This window comes from Eulemur rufifrons, chromosome 19, assembly GCF_041146395.1.
Source record: "Eulemur rufifrons isolate Redbay chromosome 19, OSU_ERuf_1, whole genome shotgun sequence".
NCBI classification, from domain to species: Eukaryota; Metazoa; Chordata; class Mammalia; order Primates; family Lemuridae; genus Eulemur; species Eulemur rufifrons.
In genome coordinates, this window is record NC_091001.1 from 40,545,247 (window position 1) to 40,561,584 (window position 16,338).

General features: G+C 48.8%; 1 protein-coding gene across 1 annotated transcript; it reads right to left on the bottom strand.

Moving 5' to 3' along the window:
* Window positions 1-1,630: 1,630 nt before the first annotated feature.
* Window positions 1,631-16,137, bottom strand: CHST10 (carbohydrate sulfotransferase 10). The gene is made up of 6 exons (XM_069494764.1): window positions 16,094-16,137; window positions 15,438-15,568; window positions 10,587-10,678; window positions 6,389-6,623; window positions 4,046-4,151; window positions 1,631-2,623 (listed from the first exon to the last, which is right to left on the bottom strand). The coding sequence occupies exons 2-6, from the start codon at window positions 15,535-15,537 to the stop codon at window positions 2,086-2,088; spliced, it is 1,071 nt and encodes a 356-aa protein (XP_069350865.1). The 5' UTR covers window positions 15,538-15,568; window positions 16,094-16,137; the 3' UTR covers window positions 1,631-2,085.
* Between the last annotated feature and the right edge of the window lie 201 nt (window positions 16,138-16,338).

A 16,338-nucleotide genomic window follows, 5' to 3' on the forward strand; every position in this document is an offset into this window, starting at 1 on the left:
AGCCCCGGCCTCAGTCCTGAGGGGGCCCAGCTGGGATCAGGGTGCCCGAATTGTGGTGGTGACTCAGGGGCAGAAGGAGAAGGACCACATACTTTAGGGCTGAGAAGGGAGGAAGCGGATTCTGGGGACTCAGAAGGAAGTCTGGGGACCTCTGTCGTGGCGGAGGGGCTGCCCCACTGGGGGGGGGGGGCGGGGCGCTGTCCAGGAACTCGGCGTGGTGCCAGGTGCCACAGCTAGGGGCGAGGGTGGGGTGTCCTTGTTCTGGACATACTGTGACACATGCAGGAGACACTCTGGCAGCAATCTCTGCTTGTTCAACAAAATATGTTAGGAAATTAACCCAAATGTCAATAGGGAGGGAAAAAAACACAACCAACCCAGGTGGCCAACCTTTTGCTTCTGAGAGAAAATGCTTTTTTAATTAGGACTAACTTTAAGGCCTTAAATTCACATACATCATTCAACACTGTTACATTTCAAACAGGAAAGAGGTAATCAATCAGCTCATTAGGTCTGACATTTTTTAACAAGACTCTGCTAAAACCTATAGCAAAACAACCCACGTGTCACATCCTTGCTGAGTCAGTTGAGGACGGACGCAAGGCAGGGCCCGCTGCCCTCCGGAGGTCCGTCCTGAGCAGCCTGTGTGTGCCCAGGCCTGTCTGCCCGTCACTCGCCTGGGGACAGGGAAACTAGTGCCTGGGAGCACCTGCCCGAGGAACTGCAGCCCATTTCAGGTTTGGCACATGTTTTAAATTTTATTTTACTTTCACATTTACATATTCAGGAAACCATTTTGAGAAAAGGAAGGTTGAGGCTGCCTTTAGGAAAAGCCCAGCTCACTCCTCCTGCCCCGGGTTCAGCGGTGCCATGCACACCTGAGCGCTGGGGACACATCTTAGGAAACCGTCCCGTCTTCTCTCCACGGCCCTGGCTGCTGGACGGCAGCTGCGTCGCTGTGGCTTGCTCCTCACTGGGGCCTGCCTCAGTGCCTGGAAGACACGTTACTGGAGGCTGCCTCAGCCAGGATGTTATTGCTGGTGAACCTGATCGCCCAACTTCTAGCCATGGAGTGCAGGACGGTGGCATTATCAGAAATGGGCCCTGTGGTATGCATTTTGCTGAGATGAAAGGAATTGAAATGTCTAAACTGCACTGAGTTCTGAGATGCTGGCACGCTGCCCTTACTACTGCTTGGATGTCCCTGGGGGAGACAGGTGGACATCTCGTGCTGCCCACCCAGGCAGGACAGACGTGCTCGAATCCACAGCAGTCTGAGCCCCAAGGCCCAGCCAGCTCTCCCTTTCCCAAGCCATGTTCCTTTTACAGTCCCCAAAGATGTTCCTCCTCTCAGGGGGAACTCCCCTCACTTTCCAAAATTGTCTCTCGTGGTGAGTGAGAGAGGTGCTTGGCAGATGAGGCTCAGGAACACCGGCCAGCGTTAGCGGGCATGAATCTGAAAACACAGGCTGGTGGAAACCACCCTCGGGACACCACTGAATGTCACAGGAACACAGTCATCATGAAAGAATGGTCTGTCTCCATGATCACAGCAGCACCGAGATGAAAGCCAGAGGTGTCACTTTGTTCCTAGATGTGATGCTGTGTGAGCTTCTGTGATTTGTGCAGCCCTTTGGCTTCTCCATCCCTCCTGCAAGTGCTGGGTGCCGTTCCTGCAATCCCCTGGTGACAGGCAGGACACCCCTGACCAGCCAGCAGAGCCCCGGCTGTGTCCCCTTTGATGGCTGAGGGAGGTGGCTCCTGATGCTGTACAGTGTTCCTCCCCATGGGTCTGTCAGATGCAAATGTTTAGTCTTTTCTCTCCTCTGAGGACAGCGAAGGCCAGCAGCATCCTAATGACACCGGTGGTGGGGGTGGTACGGGGCCCTCAGTGCATCTTATATCCAAACTGAGTCGTAACAGTCAGGGTCCAGTATCATCTGCCATCGTGCTCACAGGCCCATGGGAGCCCTCGGGAGTTCTAAAAGGAGCAGTGTGATGGAGGAAGTGTCATTTCTGTGCTCAGACCTCCACCTGGTTAGCCCCTGGTCTAACAAAGATATGTGAATTTGCTGGTCCTATGCATTAGTTTAGCAAAAAATCTGGTCTCTGATACCCAAAGAGCTTAAAGTCTCCTTCAAAACGCGCATACAGCCGCCGGATGTCTCGTTTGCTGATGCCCAGAAAATAGTGCTCCACCTTGGTTCTATTATACACGGTAATGCCCGGAGGGATGGTTGGGTAGGATACCAGGTGGTCTATACCAGCTTCCTTTAAGATGTATGGGGCATCGTCCTCCAGGGTCTCGTGGTGTCCAATCACACTGTACTTTATCTCGCAGGGTGCACAGAGTTCTACATATGTCACCCAGTGAATGATGTGGTCCCCAAACTGAAGGTCTAGCCATCTGTGGTTTGGATCACCCAGGTAGCGCACAAAATCTTCAAACTGGATCCCCCGGGTCTCTGTCCGGTTCCTCCTGTATTTTCTGATGATGCCAGGGGCAATCTCATGTCTATACCAAGGTTCAAACCGGGGATTGTGCACAAACTTATCCTTAAATGCAGAAATAAGTCTTTCAAAGGGATCTCTTACAATAAAAAACTTGAAGTATGTTTTCAAGCTAAGGAAAAAAATGAGAAGAAACAGGGTTAACTCAATGCCACTGGAGGTAATGGTGGAGAGGGTGGGAAGAGTGAAGATCAAACAGAGCAGCTGCTGCTGTTTGCTGACCCTTCGTTTGGGCAAAGCCCTGCCATGCATCGCTTATTAGACCTACCCGAGATTTTATGGATTAACCCATTTTACAGGTGAAGAAATGGAGGCTTGGAAAATCTTGCCTGTCCAAGGCCACAGTACTCGTCCTAGGGGGTCACTGTAAAGACATCTATTTAATCTATGTTTGGTTACTTGAATAATTCAAAACTTCAAGAATGTTTAAAGTTTTGTTCCTGGGCAGAAAACTGTAAGGGCAAGAACTCTGAGTGAATCAGGAATAGCTGAAACCAGAGAAAGTTACTTTAAGGGCGTATCTTTAAATATTCGACTCAAAATTGCCAGGGGAAGGAAAAGTAAGAGGGAAGGGGGGGCATGAGAAAACGGAGAGCGAGGCTTTGCCCTACAGCCAGCGGGAGCGGTGGCCTGGCGAGCGGCCAGCAGGGCAGCAGCAGAGCAGCGGTCCTGGCAAGGAGGGACAGCAGCAGTGATAATGACAAGGACAGCGATGTCATCAGTGGATGAAGGCGTGCTTACCACACACCAGAAACGGCTTTCCTCGCTTTGTGTGTCTTAGCTGAGTCTCACAAAAGCCCCACGAAGTAAGCGCTTAGGTGATAACAGGGCACCTCCCCTAGGAGCACCTCTCGTAAGGGTCTGGAGAGCTGGGCAGACTGAATCACCCAGGGCCAGACGCCATGCGGGGCAGAGAGGGCAGAGCCCCGCTGGCGGCCTGGCAGACACTGCCTTCTGCATTCTTACTCCTTTAAATCTTGCTCCACGGGGCCATCTGATAGCTCATATGGGGAACTTTCCCATTTATTAGCTAAGGACTCCACCCTTGCTGCAATCAGGGGTCTGTCTCTTGGCCCTGCCTGTGTGGGTCCAGCCCAGGACACCACTCTCGAGGCAGTTCCCGTGGCAGCAGGCACAAGGGCCTCTGGGAAAACAAAATGCTCAGTGGGGTCTCTCTCCGACCCAAATCCCTTTCTTATAAAGCAAAGATCATATTCAGCAAGAAACTCACAAAACTTAACAATACCAAAGCAGAACAAAGTTGACCACTCATTTCTAATAAAATTTCATTTTAATGGACTGTGTGATGGTAAAGCTGGAGAACACGTTCAGAAATTCGAGTAAGGATCTGAGTTTAAGTGCGCTGAATGCCAGGCGTATGCTTGGCTACCTCCCATCGACAAACCGACAGTCCCCAGGGGCCCTTGGAACGAATCGGAACACTTGGCAAGTACAGAACTGAGCCTGGGATTTTTCAAAATATCTTCTCAGGTTTTCAAAATCCCCCCTTTCCATTTGAGGAAGCTACTCTTACCGCTTCTGAATTTCTGCATTGCTGAAGGAAGAGAGGCGAGGGAGGCCATTCTTCTCATGGTCATGAACCACATTTTCGGGGATCTCTTCGATGGAAGGAAACGCTCCTGGAAAGTAAGCAGAACAGAAGGTGTGTTGGCCGCCTTGGTGCAACCGTGAGACGATGCCTGTCCATCTCCTTCCTTGGGCCCCATGCTGCCCATGGCACGCATGACAAGCCTGCCCCTGATACCTAAATTTGGGTCTTTGAATTCCAACTTCTTCTGCCAGCAGGATGAGACAGTGAAGTAAAGCTTTTGGGAATCCATAAGCCAAATGGAGGAAATTGATGATTTGGGGAGGAAGGACCAAGGGTAGAAATACTGGCAGTGCCTGCCCCTGGCAATGTATCTAATTGGGCTAAATCTGCTATTAAAGGAAGATCGCTGCATGCAAACAATTCCTAACACCAGCAATACTTACACTGCTCTCAGACTGGGGGGAAATGCCAGGGGAGCAGGACTGTGGAACGCACGCCCACTGCACCATCACGGCCCGGCACTGCTGACAGGCTGAGCTCTCCCAGCACCGCATTCCCCAGCCTAGAGTGGTTTTCAGGGACCCTTGCAGCACCCCAGACTGGCAAGTGGCAAAGACTTCTGATGCTGGAAAAATCTGGCTAAAGTTGTGGGAGCTGTGCTACATCTGAGACAGGAGTCAGAGGAGGACACGACATGTCTGAGGGGACGGCAGGCAGTGTCAGCAGCCAGAGTCTGCATCCAGGCTCAGCGCTGGGTCCAGGCTGCTGAATGGAACCTGGGAGGGCATCCCAGGGCTGGTGGCTGGGCAGGTTTTTCACTCTTCTCAACGTAGACAACTGGAACTACATTGTCATTATGCCAAGAAGGTTTTAGCTAAGCCTCTGCAAACCTTAACATCCATCTTTCTGTTAACCCTGTCATGTTAAGATCAGAGTCTTGGCAGGGAACAGTCTGTCTTGGGCCATCTGAGCAGTGGCCATAGCCTTGTCTGTTTCACTCATTCCTCCCCCAGATGTTTAAGCCCCACACAGAACTCTGTGCCATGTGCTGTGGATGGCTGTGAAATGAGAAAGAGGAGCACTGGCTTTGAAGCGGATGGCAGGACAGCTCTGTGGATCTGCACCTGGACCCACCCGCGGACCTGTCCCCGTGCAGGTGCATCTAAGGATGACTGAAGACAGCCACAAGGAACACCTGCTTCTTCGTTATATGACCTGGCAAGCCCACTCCTATTTTCATCCTGCCCTTGGAAGTGGGTGTTTACTTCTTTAAAGTATGATACTTCACACTGGGGTGGCCTATTTGTTACTGTTTTGTATAGTCCTTGTTTTCAATTTGATTTGTAACTTCGTTATCCAATTTCAAAACCACAATACGCTATCAGACTACTCCAGAGCACATTAATTATATGCCTGATGACCACAAGACCCTTTTCTCCCCCAACCAACTTGTGTAAAGGCCAAACGGCAGCCAACACTGACCACCGCTGACCACCGCTGACCCCGAGGGCAGCATCTGGAGGACGAGGAGCCCCAGGGCCACCCATCTCAGGGCCCCAATGTCTGATTCCTAATCTGGGAGGCCCACTGCTGTCAACTGGAGCTAAGTTCCTTTTGAAACTGAATTTAATAGAGCCCATAATTATCTTGGATCAGTTCAGACTAATGGGAATTTAAGCAAACACACATGGTACCTGAAGAGTGATGAGTAATCCAAACTGTAGTGCACGAGGCCACTTTTCGATGATCTAATTTGTTCTCTAGCAAACATCAGATGTCCTGAAGCAAGCTGACTAAATCCTCTGAATACAGATGCTTAGTGTAAAATGGGGGACAATTTCTTTCTACCAACTGGCATAGAATACATGTCTACAGGTGCAGAGGCCCCAGGCCCTATGGCAGGGTCTTGCAGGCTCTGGGGCACGGGCCCTTCTGACTGCAGAGGGGACTGTGAGGGTCCCTGACTTACTCTGGACAGAGCATGTGGCTGTGAGGATCAGCTCAGGAAGCTGAAGAGAAGACAAGAGACCCACGGGGTGGGCAAACTGCCTGTGGCGGGGATTCTGCTGTGAAAGGCAAGGAGATCCTGACCTTGCCTGTGCCCCTTTGGAAAGAATCAGTGTCTATGTTGACTGGACCAACTTTCAAGGTACAAGGCTAATAGGAAACAGCAACAACAGAGAACTGTTTGTGGGGCTGCCAGTCATTCAGGAGAAACCACCCCCCTCTTTGGCTCCTCTCTGCTGTCCTCTGCCCAGGCCACTGGGACCCTCCCCAGGCCAGCCCTGGACATCACAGATAAACGTTTGCTGGCCTCACATGTACCATTTAGAACAATCAGCACTTTCTTCCATTGGGTGTTGCCCACTTTGGGAGTCTGGCAGAAAAGAATCTTGTGCTTGTCACAGACAAATATTCGGTCCAGGACAAACTTGGAGACAGCAGTGTGCGAGAGATTCTTCAGGGCTTCGTCCCTGCAGACGTTTCTGATGAGTTCCAGGCGCTCCATGTAGACCAGGGGTTGAACAAGCCGGCTGTCAGGAAGCACCTTTCCAGTCACCTGCAGGTGACAGGAGGCAAGACAGGCACAAGGTGGTTAGGAGGACACAGGAGAGAGACCAAGCAGGAGCCACTCCTACCAGCCCGTCCCCCCTTCCTCACCATCTGGGCCTTCTTGTTCATCCTTCCTCCCCTTTTTACAGCATGACAACAACTGTTCCCAGCCACTTTCCAGGCCTTCCTCAGGGCTTCCCATGGCCCCGAGAAGTCATGGAAACGAATCAGCATGGTAGGCAAGGAAAATGGAAGCAAACCTGCTTCACTGGACTTTCCTTCTTGAGGGAAGATTGACTTAAAAACCCAAAAAAGATGTTTGGAATCCACTTGCTAGGGAAAACAACCCCCCAAAAGATGAAACAGTTGAAGTCCTAAATGATGGCACAGCCTCTCTGGGCCATCTTGGAACCTAAGAGAATACCTATGACCTGGGAGGCCTTTGGTTGGCACAGTTCAAACTCCTGCTGCTTTGCTAGGTGGCAGGGTCACTCCTGTTACAGCTGCCTGTTGAGTGTTGACTCTGCTTGGAGTCAGTTGCAGCATCTGGTGGAGACGCCCAGGACAGCCTCAGCAGAGTAAGAACGCCTCGACGCACACAGAAGCTGCCAGGGACCGCATCCTCAGTGAGTTAAAATGCCCTTGCTGGTGACACCACCTTGTTCTCTGAGAAGATCTGGACTGCAGGGCTGTCTGCCTGACCCCACTCCTTTGGCGTCCTCCAGCTGTGGCCCTGTTTCTCAGCATTTGGAATCGTTTCTGCAGCTGTACCTACCTCTCCCCTTAAAGCTATACAGAACTTCTTCCCAAGATTGCAAAGCAGATGGTCCCTCCCAATTAACTTTCTTGAATGGACCAAGATGCCTTTGTTATATCTTAATGCATTCACCTTGCCAGGCAAACCATTTATGAGGCAGTTATAACCACATGTCTTTCCTGGGGACGGGGTCAGTTACAAAATTGGGAGAAGGACATAAGCCTTCTAGAACACACTAGAACAAGGACATCGGAAATATTGAGACAACAAAGGTTCCCACAACACTGCCCAGCTCCCCACTCTTCCTTCATGGATCTACCATAACCAAACTCCCTTACACTCCATAACGTGTGTCCAGGGCACTCTTTCTCCCTCGAGTGTGTAACTGAATCTCCTGGGATTCCCTGGCAGAGGGAAGAATGTCCTGGGGCTTCCTGACACCTACTTGCAGAGCTGGAGACACTGGGAAATGAGAGAGCGGGCACCTGCAGCCTTACCCGACTCTGTCCTCCGTGGCCTCTGATCCTCTCCACGGGGTATCAGCGTGACCCTGCAGCCTGTGCCCTCCACCTGCCACAGAACTCGAGGAGCCACACCAGGCACTCTCCTTGCTCTTATAAGAAGGGGTCTAATTTAACCCCATTCCTTCCTTGATCCTATCTCTTGCTCATTTATCCCAAAAGAAGGTGGGGAGAGAAAGGCACTTTGCAAAAAGACTTACCCTACCTTTGTTTTTATCCATCTTTTCCTTAACTTGTCCTATTGAAGCCACCCTCCTATGTTCTATAGGGTTTTTTGTTTCTGGTCTATATAGAGCCCATCCAAATATTTTTGCCCTGGGATGACTCAACCTAAACGCAACATTCCTGGGCCGTCTCAGAGTTCTGCAGACTTGATCTCTATGACATCAATGTCCCGAGAGAAATAAACTCCAACAGCACTCTGCTCTGACTGGGTGTATGCTTTCTATTTTTACTGGGTTCTATTTTGTCACCCTTACACTGCCAACCAGGGACAGGAGCTGTCCCTGTCTCTGCAGTTTAATTCTGGGCTGATAAACATCCTTACAACTTGCTTGACTCATTTCCTTCCTTTGGCACAACTACAACCTCAACCCTCCAGGCCCAGATTCAAAGTTAGCAAGTGAAGAAGGGGGCAAGATGGCCGACTAGAGACATCGCTTGCCAGACTGGGAGGGAAGGAAGGTTTCAGAGAAAGGAGAGGCGAGAGGGGACACAGCTCAGGTGTAGGTCAGAGAGAGAAACGCCAGAGCCTGATGGGGACCTCATGGAGGAAAACTGCGAAGCAGAGAAGGAAGAGGATAAAGGAAAAGAAGATATCAGTGAGGATCAAACCCAGAGAGGCTCAGAGCCCAGTGAAAGGGCTGGTGGGATCTCTTTCTTCCTCCCACACTCCTTCAGTGATCAGCAGGCTACCAAGTTACTTGGAAGCTTTTCCACCCCCATGAGCCCAAGCACTGCGGTGACCATGGAACTGCGGAGAGAACTTGCATGATCCCAGAGCTTGGACATTCTGTGCACAGTTCCCCTCCAAGGACAGTGACCCGAGAGGCCAGAGAGACACTTTCTTCCATTCAGACTCTTGTCCTTCCCAGCCCCCCTGCCACCCACCATAACCAGGAGAGCAGTATTTTGCTGAGAATTTGGCTAGTGGTGCCTCTCCCCAGCTGGCTTGTCCTCCAGTCTCAACAAAGGACAAGCCCTAGACACCAGAGGCACCACTTGGGAAGCCTGGGACAACCACCTCAGTGGGTCCTAGGGGGGAGGGGAGAACCGTGACTGAGCAGCAGCTCTGGCCTGCCAAATGGACCCTGGGCCACTAAGACAAATCCTTGTCTGTGCAACGGGGCATCAGCAGTCCCCACGCTGGTGGAACAGCTCCCCCCACGTGGGTGGCTCAGCCCCTGAAATACCCAGAGCCAATTCTCACTGTACCCTGAGTCTGAGGTTTTGCCCCTGTAGCTCCAGGGCACCTTCTGGGCCTACGACTCCATCCCTGAGACTCCAGAGCTATGTCTGGACCCCAAGACTCCACTACTGAGTCCCCAACACTACCGCTAGGCCACCACTACTGTTGGACCCAAGGTCCAACACTTCACTCAGGACCCCCCATCCCTGAGCAGCCATCACCCTTGTACTTGGTTTGAGAGAGTCCCCAGCAACAGAGAACAGGTGCCCTGCCATTCTATTGACCCAGAGCCAAGAGAAGAAGAGCCAGATGAGAAGAAACCAGCAAAAGAACCCTGGCAACATGAAAATACAAAATAGTTCGACATCCACAAGGGAACACAATTGAACTACAGTAGTGGACTCCACTCACAAGGAAATTGCTGAAAATGACAGAAATGGAATTCAGAATATGGATGGCAAATAAGATGAATGGAATTGAAGAGAAAGTTGAAAACCAACAAAAAGAAGACAAAAAAATATTTCAGGAAATCAATGAAAAAAAAAAGAAAAAGTCACTAGAGAGCTAGACAACATAAGAAAGAACATAATAGAACTTAAAGAGTCATTTAGGGAATTTTGAAACACAGCAGAAAGCTTTAATGACAGGCTAAACCAAGAAGGAATCTCAGAGCTTGAATACAAGGTTCTCAAGATAACCCAGTCATTCAAAAAGGCAGAGAAGAGTATAAAAAAGTCCGAGCAATCACTGAGAGACAAATGGGACTATGTGAAGTAAACTAACATTTGAATCATAGGTATCCCTGAGGAAGAAGAAAGAGCTAAAAGCATGGAAAACCTATTTGAGGGAATTATTGAGGAAAATTTCCCCAGTCTTGCCAGGAATTCAGACACACAGATACAAGATGGACACCGAACAAAAGAAAGATTCCTAGCAAATAGGTCATCTCCAAGACACATAGTAATCAACCTGGCCAAAGTCAAAATGAAGGAGAAAATTCTGCAAGCAACAAGAAGAAAGCATCATATAATCTACAAAGGAAAACCTGTCAGGCTAACTGTAGACTTCTCAGAGGAAACCTTACAAGCAAGAAGGGATTGGGGCCCCATCTTCAATCAACTTAAACAGAGCAACTGTCAGCCTAGAATTTATATCCTGAAAAAACTAAGTTTCACAATTGACAGAAAAATTAAGTCTTTTCCAGACAAGCAAATGCTGAGGGAATTTGCTATGACCAGACCTGCCCTGCAGGAAATACTCAGAAGTATTGAAGCTTGTGCCTACCTTCAGTTCCTCAGGAAAGGGCTTCTCTTCTGCCAACTTCCCCACTTCCGGCATAGTTGTCAGGAACAGAAACTCCTGTTTGGCACTGTACACTGGAAGACAGAGAGGTTAAAGTGTCTTCTCAAAGAAGAACAGGCACACAGAACAATGGGACAGAACAGAAGCCCCAGAAATACATCCACACAGAGATGCCCAACTGATTTTTGACAAAGGTGCAAAAACAATTCCATGGAGAACAGTCTTTTCAACAGATGGTACTAGAGCAATTAGATACTTACAGACAAAAAAATTGAACCTTTATCTAAACCTTATGCCTTATTAAAAAATTAACTCAAAATGGATCACAGACTTAAGCATGAAACATGAAACTATAAAACTTTTTTTAAAAAACAACAAAGGAGAAAATCTGCTCTGTGAAACCCATTTGCAGAAGAGGAAAAAACAAGCTACAGACAGGAAGAAAATATTTACAAACCACATCTGACAAAGGACTAGTATCTAGAATATATAAAGAACTCTCAAAACTCAACAATTAAAAAAAACAATCCAATTAGAAAATTGGCAAAACATGAAGACATCATGTTACAGGATATACAGACAGCAAATAAAACACATGAAAAGATGTTCAACGTCATTAGCTGTGAGACAAATGTATATTAAAACCACAATGAGATACCACTATACTACTTATCAGAATGGCTACAATAAATAAATAGTAAAAATACCAAAAGTCTGGTGAGGACAGGGAGAAACTTGGTAAGTGGAATAGCAAGTCTGGAAAACCTTTTGGCAGTTTCTTGAAAAACTAAACATGTAACTACCATACAACCCAGCAATTGTACTACTCGGCATTTAATCCAGAGAAATGGAAGTTTATTGACAAAAAAACCTGTACACAAATGTTCACAGCAGTGTCATTTGTAATAGCCCAAAATGGAAACAGCCTGGATGTCCTTCAATGGGAGAGTGGTTAACAAACAGTAGAACATCCACACCATGGAATGGTACTCGGCAATAAGGAAGAATCCACTGAAGCAAGCAACAGGTTTGGTGAATCTCCAGTGAAGAATTATGTTGAATGAAAAAAGCCAATCCTAAAAGGTCACATGCTGCATATACAACATTCTGGAAGTGACAAGCTTATGGAGAAGAGAACAGTCTACTGGTTGCCAGGGGTCTGAATTTGCCAAGTGATGTACTGCTTTGTTTTTCTAGAACAATCACAGCCCCTCCTCTCAGTGACGACACTGTGTACCAGCTGCTGAACCTCATGACTCCACCACACGTACATCCTTTATTCCCAGCATGTGCTCGCGGAGGCGTGCAAGGACAGCCAGGTCGTGGGCTCTGCTCTCAAGCAGCTAACAACCAAATTGAGGGGCCGCCACAAGGCAAAAGATTGGAAAAGGAAGTCAAACAGGAGAGAGAAGAAAAATCAGTGTCTACAAACACACACCAGATCCACAAGGATGTCATTTTTGATTTGAAGTCTTGACATAGCATGCCATCAAATATTCCCATTGCTGAGCGGGATTTATTTCCCTGTGATAATGTCTAGTTACAACACCTGATCCCAGTTCAGTATGATCATACTGAAATTGTACCAAGGACAAATCATTGCCACAAATATCACTGTGGCTCCACTGCTGAGCTGAAGAGAGATTATAACACTATAAAAAATGGTAAGTGTTGCTTTAAACAGCAGTTCAAGACAAATGTGCTCTCCTCATCAACTCAAGTGACAGGAGAAATCATGAAAAACAGGTAGGCGAGAAGAAAACACACGTGTCCACTGACTGGGATTCTGGAGCAGGACAGAGGACAGAGCTGAGAGGAGCAGCCCCCAGAGACCAAGGATTCTCCACCTGCTTCACAGGAAAGGGAACCTCATCACAGAGGACACCATTGTGCTATAAGTTACTTCCTGTGATGATACTTCACAATGGGCTTTTGGTTCAGAAGCAGAAACACTGTGAACACGAGTGAAATAAACTCCAACATGTGAGAAACCCCACATGGCTAAATGTTTACAAAGCTCTTTGAGTTTCCTGTACTGTTCCAAGATCCATCAAGGCTGACCTTGATCTGCCAGGACCAGGCGCACTAAGCCACAGTGCCCCAGGCAGGACCCCGGGCAGAGATGCCCCAACACCAGCCTGGCCCAAGGCCCCCTCTGTTGGCTGCAGGGGTGGGTGCTGGGTGTGTAACTTCTCTGGGATGCTTGGGCCCAGTTTATCATCCAGGCTGGGAAGACAGCCTGCGTGTCAGCTCGCGTTCTTCGTCGGAACTCAGCTACCGGACACCACCTTCATGATCCTTACCAGGAACTTCTGGACAGTTAGTTAAGATCCTGTGTGCATCAAGACAGGCTGCACTGTGCTGTGGTAACCACTCCTCATCTTCAGTGGGCCGACAACAGAGGACTCTCGCTCCCTAAGTTCACCGTACACCTCTAGGCTGACGGCGTCCTCACCGGGCAGCACCCCCTTGGGGTACGGGGGAGCAGGGCCGACTGTGCACCGGCTCTGAAGCCCCCAGGAGTGGCCCATGCCACTGCACTCCCATTTCCCTGAGCCAGCACCCACATGCCACTCCAAACTTCAGAGGAAGAGGTGCGCCTACCACTGGCCGTAAGGCAGACCGCTGGAAATATTTGGCAGGCAGTACTAAGGGTGACTGCACAGTTTTCCTCCAGGTTTAAAGTCCTCACGCCTTTCATCTTTCTTCGTAGGTGTTGCCTCCTGTCACTCTTTTTCTCCCCTCCACAAAACCTTCTATGGCATCTACACTTTCCTTTTTTTTCCAAGCCCACAGCACCCAGTGTTCACAAGCCGTCTCCCATCCAAGTGCTAACTGGCCTGACCCTGATTAGATTCCGAGATCAGCGTCTATACTTTTCTGGAAACATTCAGCAAACTTGCTACATTGAAGCAGAATGAAACCTTGTTAATCAGACACCAATGGGAATGAGGTGCCCTTCAGAGATAATTCTGCCAGATAATATTAAAACACAAGGCACACATTTTATTTAACTATTATTGATGGAAGCCCCACTAAAATACATGACATATACTCCTACTTTCTTAAACAAAATAAACCATGAACAATTTAACCTCATGACCTGCCTTTTGAGTGCCTTCCTTATAGGGAGGTAACATTTAGGGGAACCACGAGTAAAACCTATTTTTTATTCTCAGGAGTTCTTTGTTTCTTTTTCCATTTCCCCCAACTATGATGTACACTCTGGTTCACAACTAGAACCCACTCCTAGACATTCTAATTCACTTGTTCTCAAGCAGCGGAAGGTTTACAAAGTCCCCCAGATGACCCTGAAGTGCTGCCAGGATGAGAATCACCGCTCTCAGTCTTCAGGAGGAACTGCCATTATTGGTGGCATGTCACTGTGCTGAAGTTGCTGCAGAAACATCCAAACTGTCAAACTGAGATAATCATCTCAAATTCCAACAACCCTCAAGAATCAGCCCTTGCTCTGCTGATGGAGCCCCAGGCCCAGGTATGAGTGTGATGCTCCGTGATGCACTGGCCACCCCAGACACCTGCAGGTGTAACACTGCCTTCCCAAGGCTGTATAAATCTCACAGGTCTTCTCATGAGGGCTCCTGGAACAGGCGGCAGGGCATGTGATGACAGCCAGGAGGGGCCCCAGCATCATGTGCCTGGTAACTGTCACTGATGCAAACTGTGCAGGGAGAACCCCCTATGGCTAATTTCAGGGTGTCCCTCTTTTCCCTGCAGACCTGCCTTCCCACCTTGTTTGTCCCTCTATAGATGGCGTGGAGTAGAGAGAGGATGGGGCAGGAGAGAGGGGCCTCAGGCTGCCCTCAACACAGCCAGGGACATGCCCGGGAGCTCTCTGGGGCGAAGCAGGGGCCTATAGCCCATGGGTCACACAGACAGCACACGTTGGGAAAACTGCTGGTACAGACGCATTTCTAAGAGCTGCCATCAGCAGGAGGAAACACAAAGCACCATACAGAATAAAGACCCAAGTGTCTCCCCATTAAAAGTGCTCAGGCCCCTCCACAGCTGAACAAGTCACCTCCGCCACCTGCTTTACGTCCTTGTGCCTGCCCACCTGGCCACTGAAGGGAGTGGCCTCAGGGCTGCAGAGCACATTGCACCTCCCTGCACACGCCCAGCACTTCACCCATCACAGAGTGCCTGACCATGCTCAGGCCAGACAAAGAGGCTGCCAGACAGGCACTGTGTCCACTTTGTAGGAAAAACACTGTGGCTTAGATAAGCAAGTGACAACAGCATGAAGTAGAATCAGCAATTCTGAGACTGAATGTGACACTCTCTACATGTCCTCGTCTGAAGGCCTACGTAAAGGGGCGTTAAAAAAAATCCTCCAAGACAACCTGACATCATACTTTTAAATGACTCTCCTGCCACTGCACTGAGGGTGACCTTCAAACATGTGGCCACCAGTGCAGAACACCAGATGGCACAGTGACTGTGCGTCTGTTATGACGACACGAGGCAGAGAGAATTCCCAAACCAGGAGCCTGCAGGACACCTTACTGCAAGGCACATGGCCTTGCTGCAAGGGGCCCTGCTCCCTGCTCCTCAGGCACTACCCTGGCTTCAGCCACAAAGAACACCTTCCGCCCTTGAGAGATGGTGCTTAGAAAGGATCTTTCCATCCTTTAAACGGCTCCTCTCACACCTCTGTAACATGAAGGATTTGGATGTCATGACCTCTAAGGGCCCTGCTGACATTAAAGTCCTTGGATTCTGTGACAGAGGTCTTCTGTGCAGGTACCTAGGAACAGTGTTACAGCAAGCTGTGAATTAGCCAAAATTCATTCCACCACAAAGCAAACTTACCATCTGGGTCTTTAAAGGTCAACGTGATGAACTTGCTAGCCACCATGAACATGAAAATCACCCAAAAGCATGCGGCCAACAGAAGCCACTGGTGGTGCATGTTGTCAAATGTCAGCCATTCAATGGTTTTCCTGGAAAATACAAGCAAGATGTCCCTGCTGCTTACAAATAAACCAATTAAACAAAAAGTAATAAAGAGAACAGGTGATTTCAGTTAACACTATCAGCAAAAATATTTACTTTTTTTTCCATTGCTACAAGAGATAGTGTGACTTGGCATTTAACATTTCTTATTTAATTAATATTATTAAATGATCAATTTAATAATAAAATCAAATTTTGAACACCCTTACGGAGGGGAGTGATAATGAGAATGCCATCTCTATTTGTTTTTGAGACATGGGATAAGATTTTACTTTTGCAGATTTGCCTCCTGACTCCTGCTGGGCCCAGGTTAATGTCGAGGTGAGCTCCCGCAAGGGCCTGGAGGAAGATGGTAGGAGGAGGACTGCCAGCGACTAGACCTTTGCTGGGGGCAATTCACAGTGGGCAGAAGCCACACTGAGGCAATTACGAGCTGGCTGGGCTTAAAATCCTGACTGGCTGACAAGAGGTGGCCACACAGAGACTCTCTCTAAAATCAAAGTAGTGCATACCCACGCTTCTCTCCCGTGTCTTCCTTGCCTGTGAGGGCCTGTGCAGAACCTTTGGGGTGGGTGTTTTTCATGCTATCATAGCCCAGGAGTAATGTGGGGCATGTTGGTCCTCAGGCTGGCACAGAAGTCATGCTCTGCTGCAGGGGACACACAAAGAACCATGAAGTCACTGTCAATTCTCAGCAAAAGAGACAAAAAATGTGTGTTTCATTTCACCTTCAGCACAAACCAGACCACTTACAGAC

What these genes read in the sequence shown, in the direction of transcription:
- CHST10 (XM_069494764.1), bottom strand. Translation starts at nt 15,537, where the DNA reads ATGCACCACCAGTGGCTTCTGTTGGCCGCATGCTTTTGGGTGATTTTC. An exon ending in CCTTTCCTGAGGAACTGAAG is followed by an intron (nt 6,624 to 10,586) that starts GTAGGCACAAGC and finishes TGTCACCTGCAG; the next exon opens with GTGACTGGAAAGGTGCTTCC. An exon ending in AGTGCTGATTGTTCTAAATG is followed by an intron (nt 4,152 to 6,388) that starts GTACATGTGAGG and finishes CTTACTTTCCAG; the next exon opens with GAGCGTTTCCTTCCATCGAA.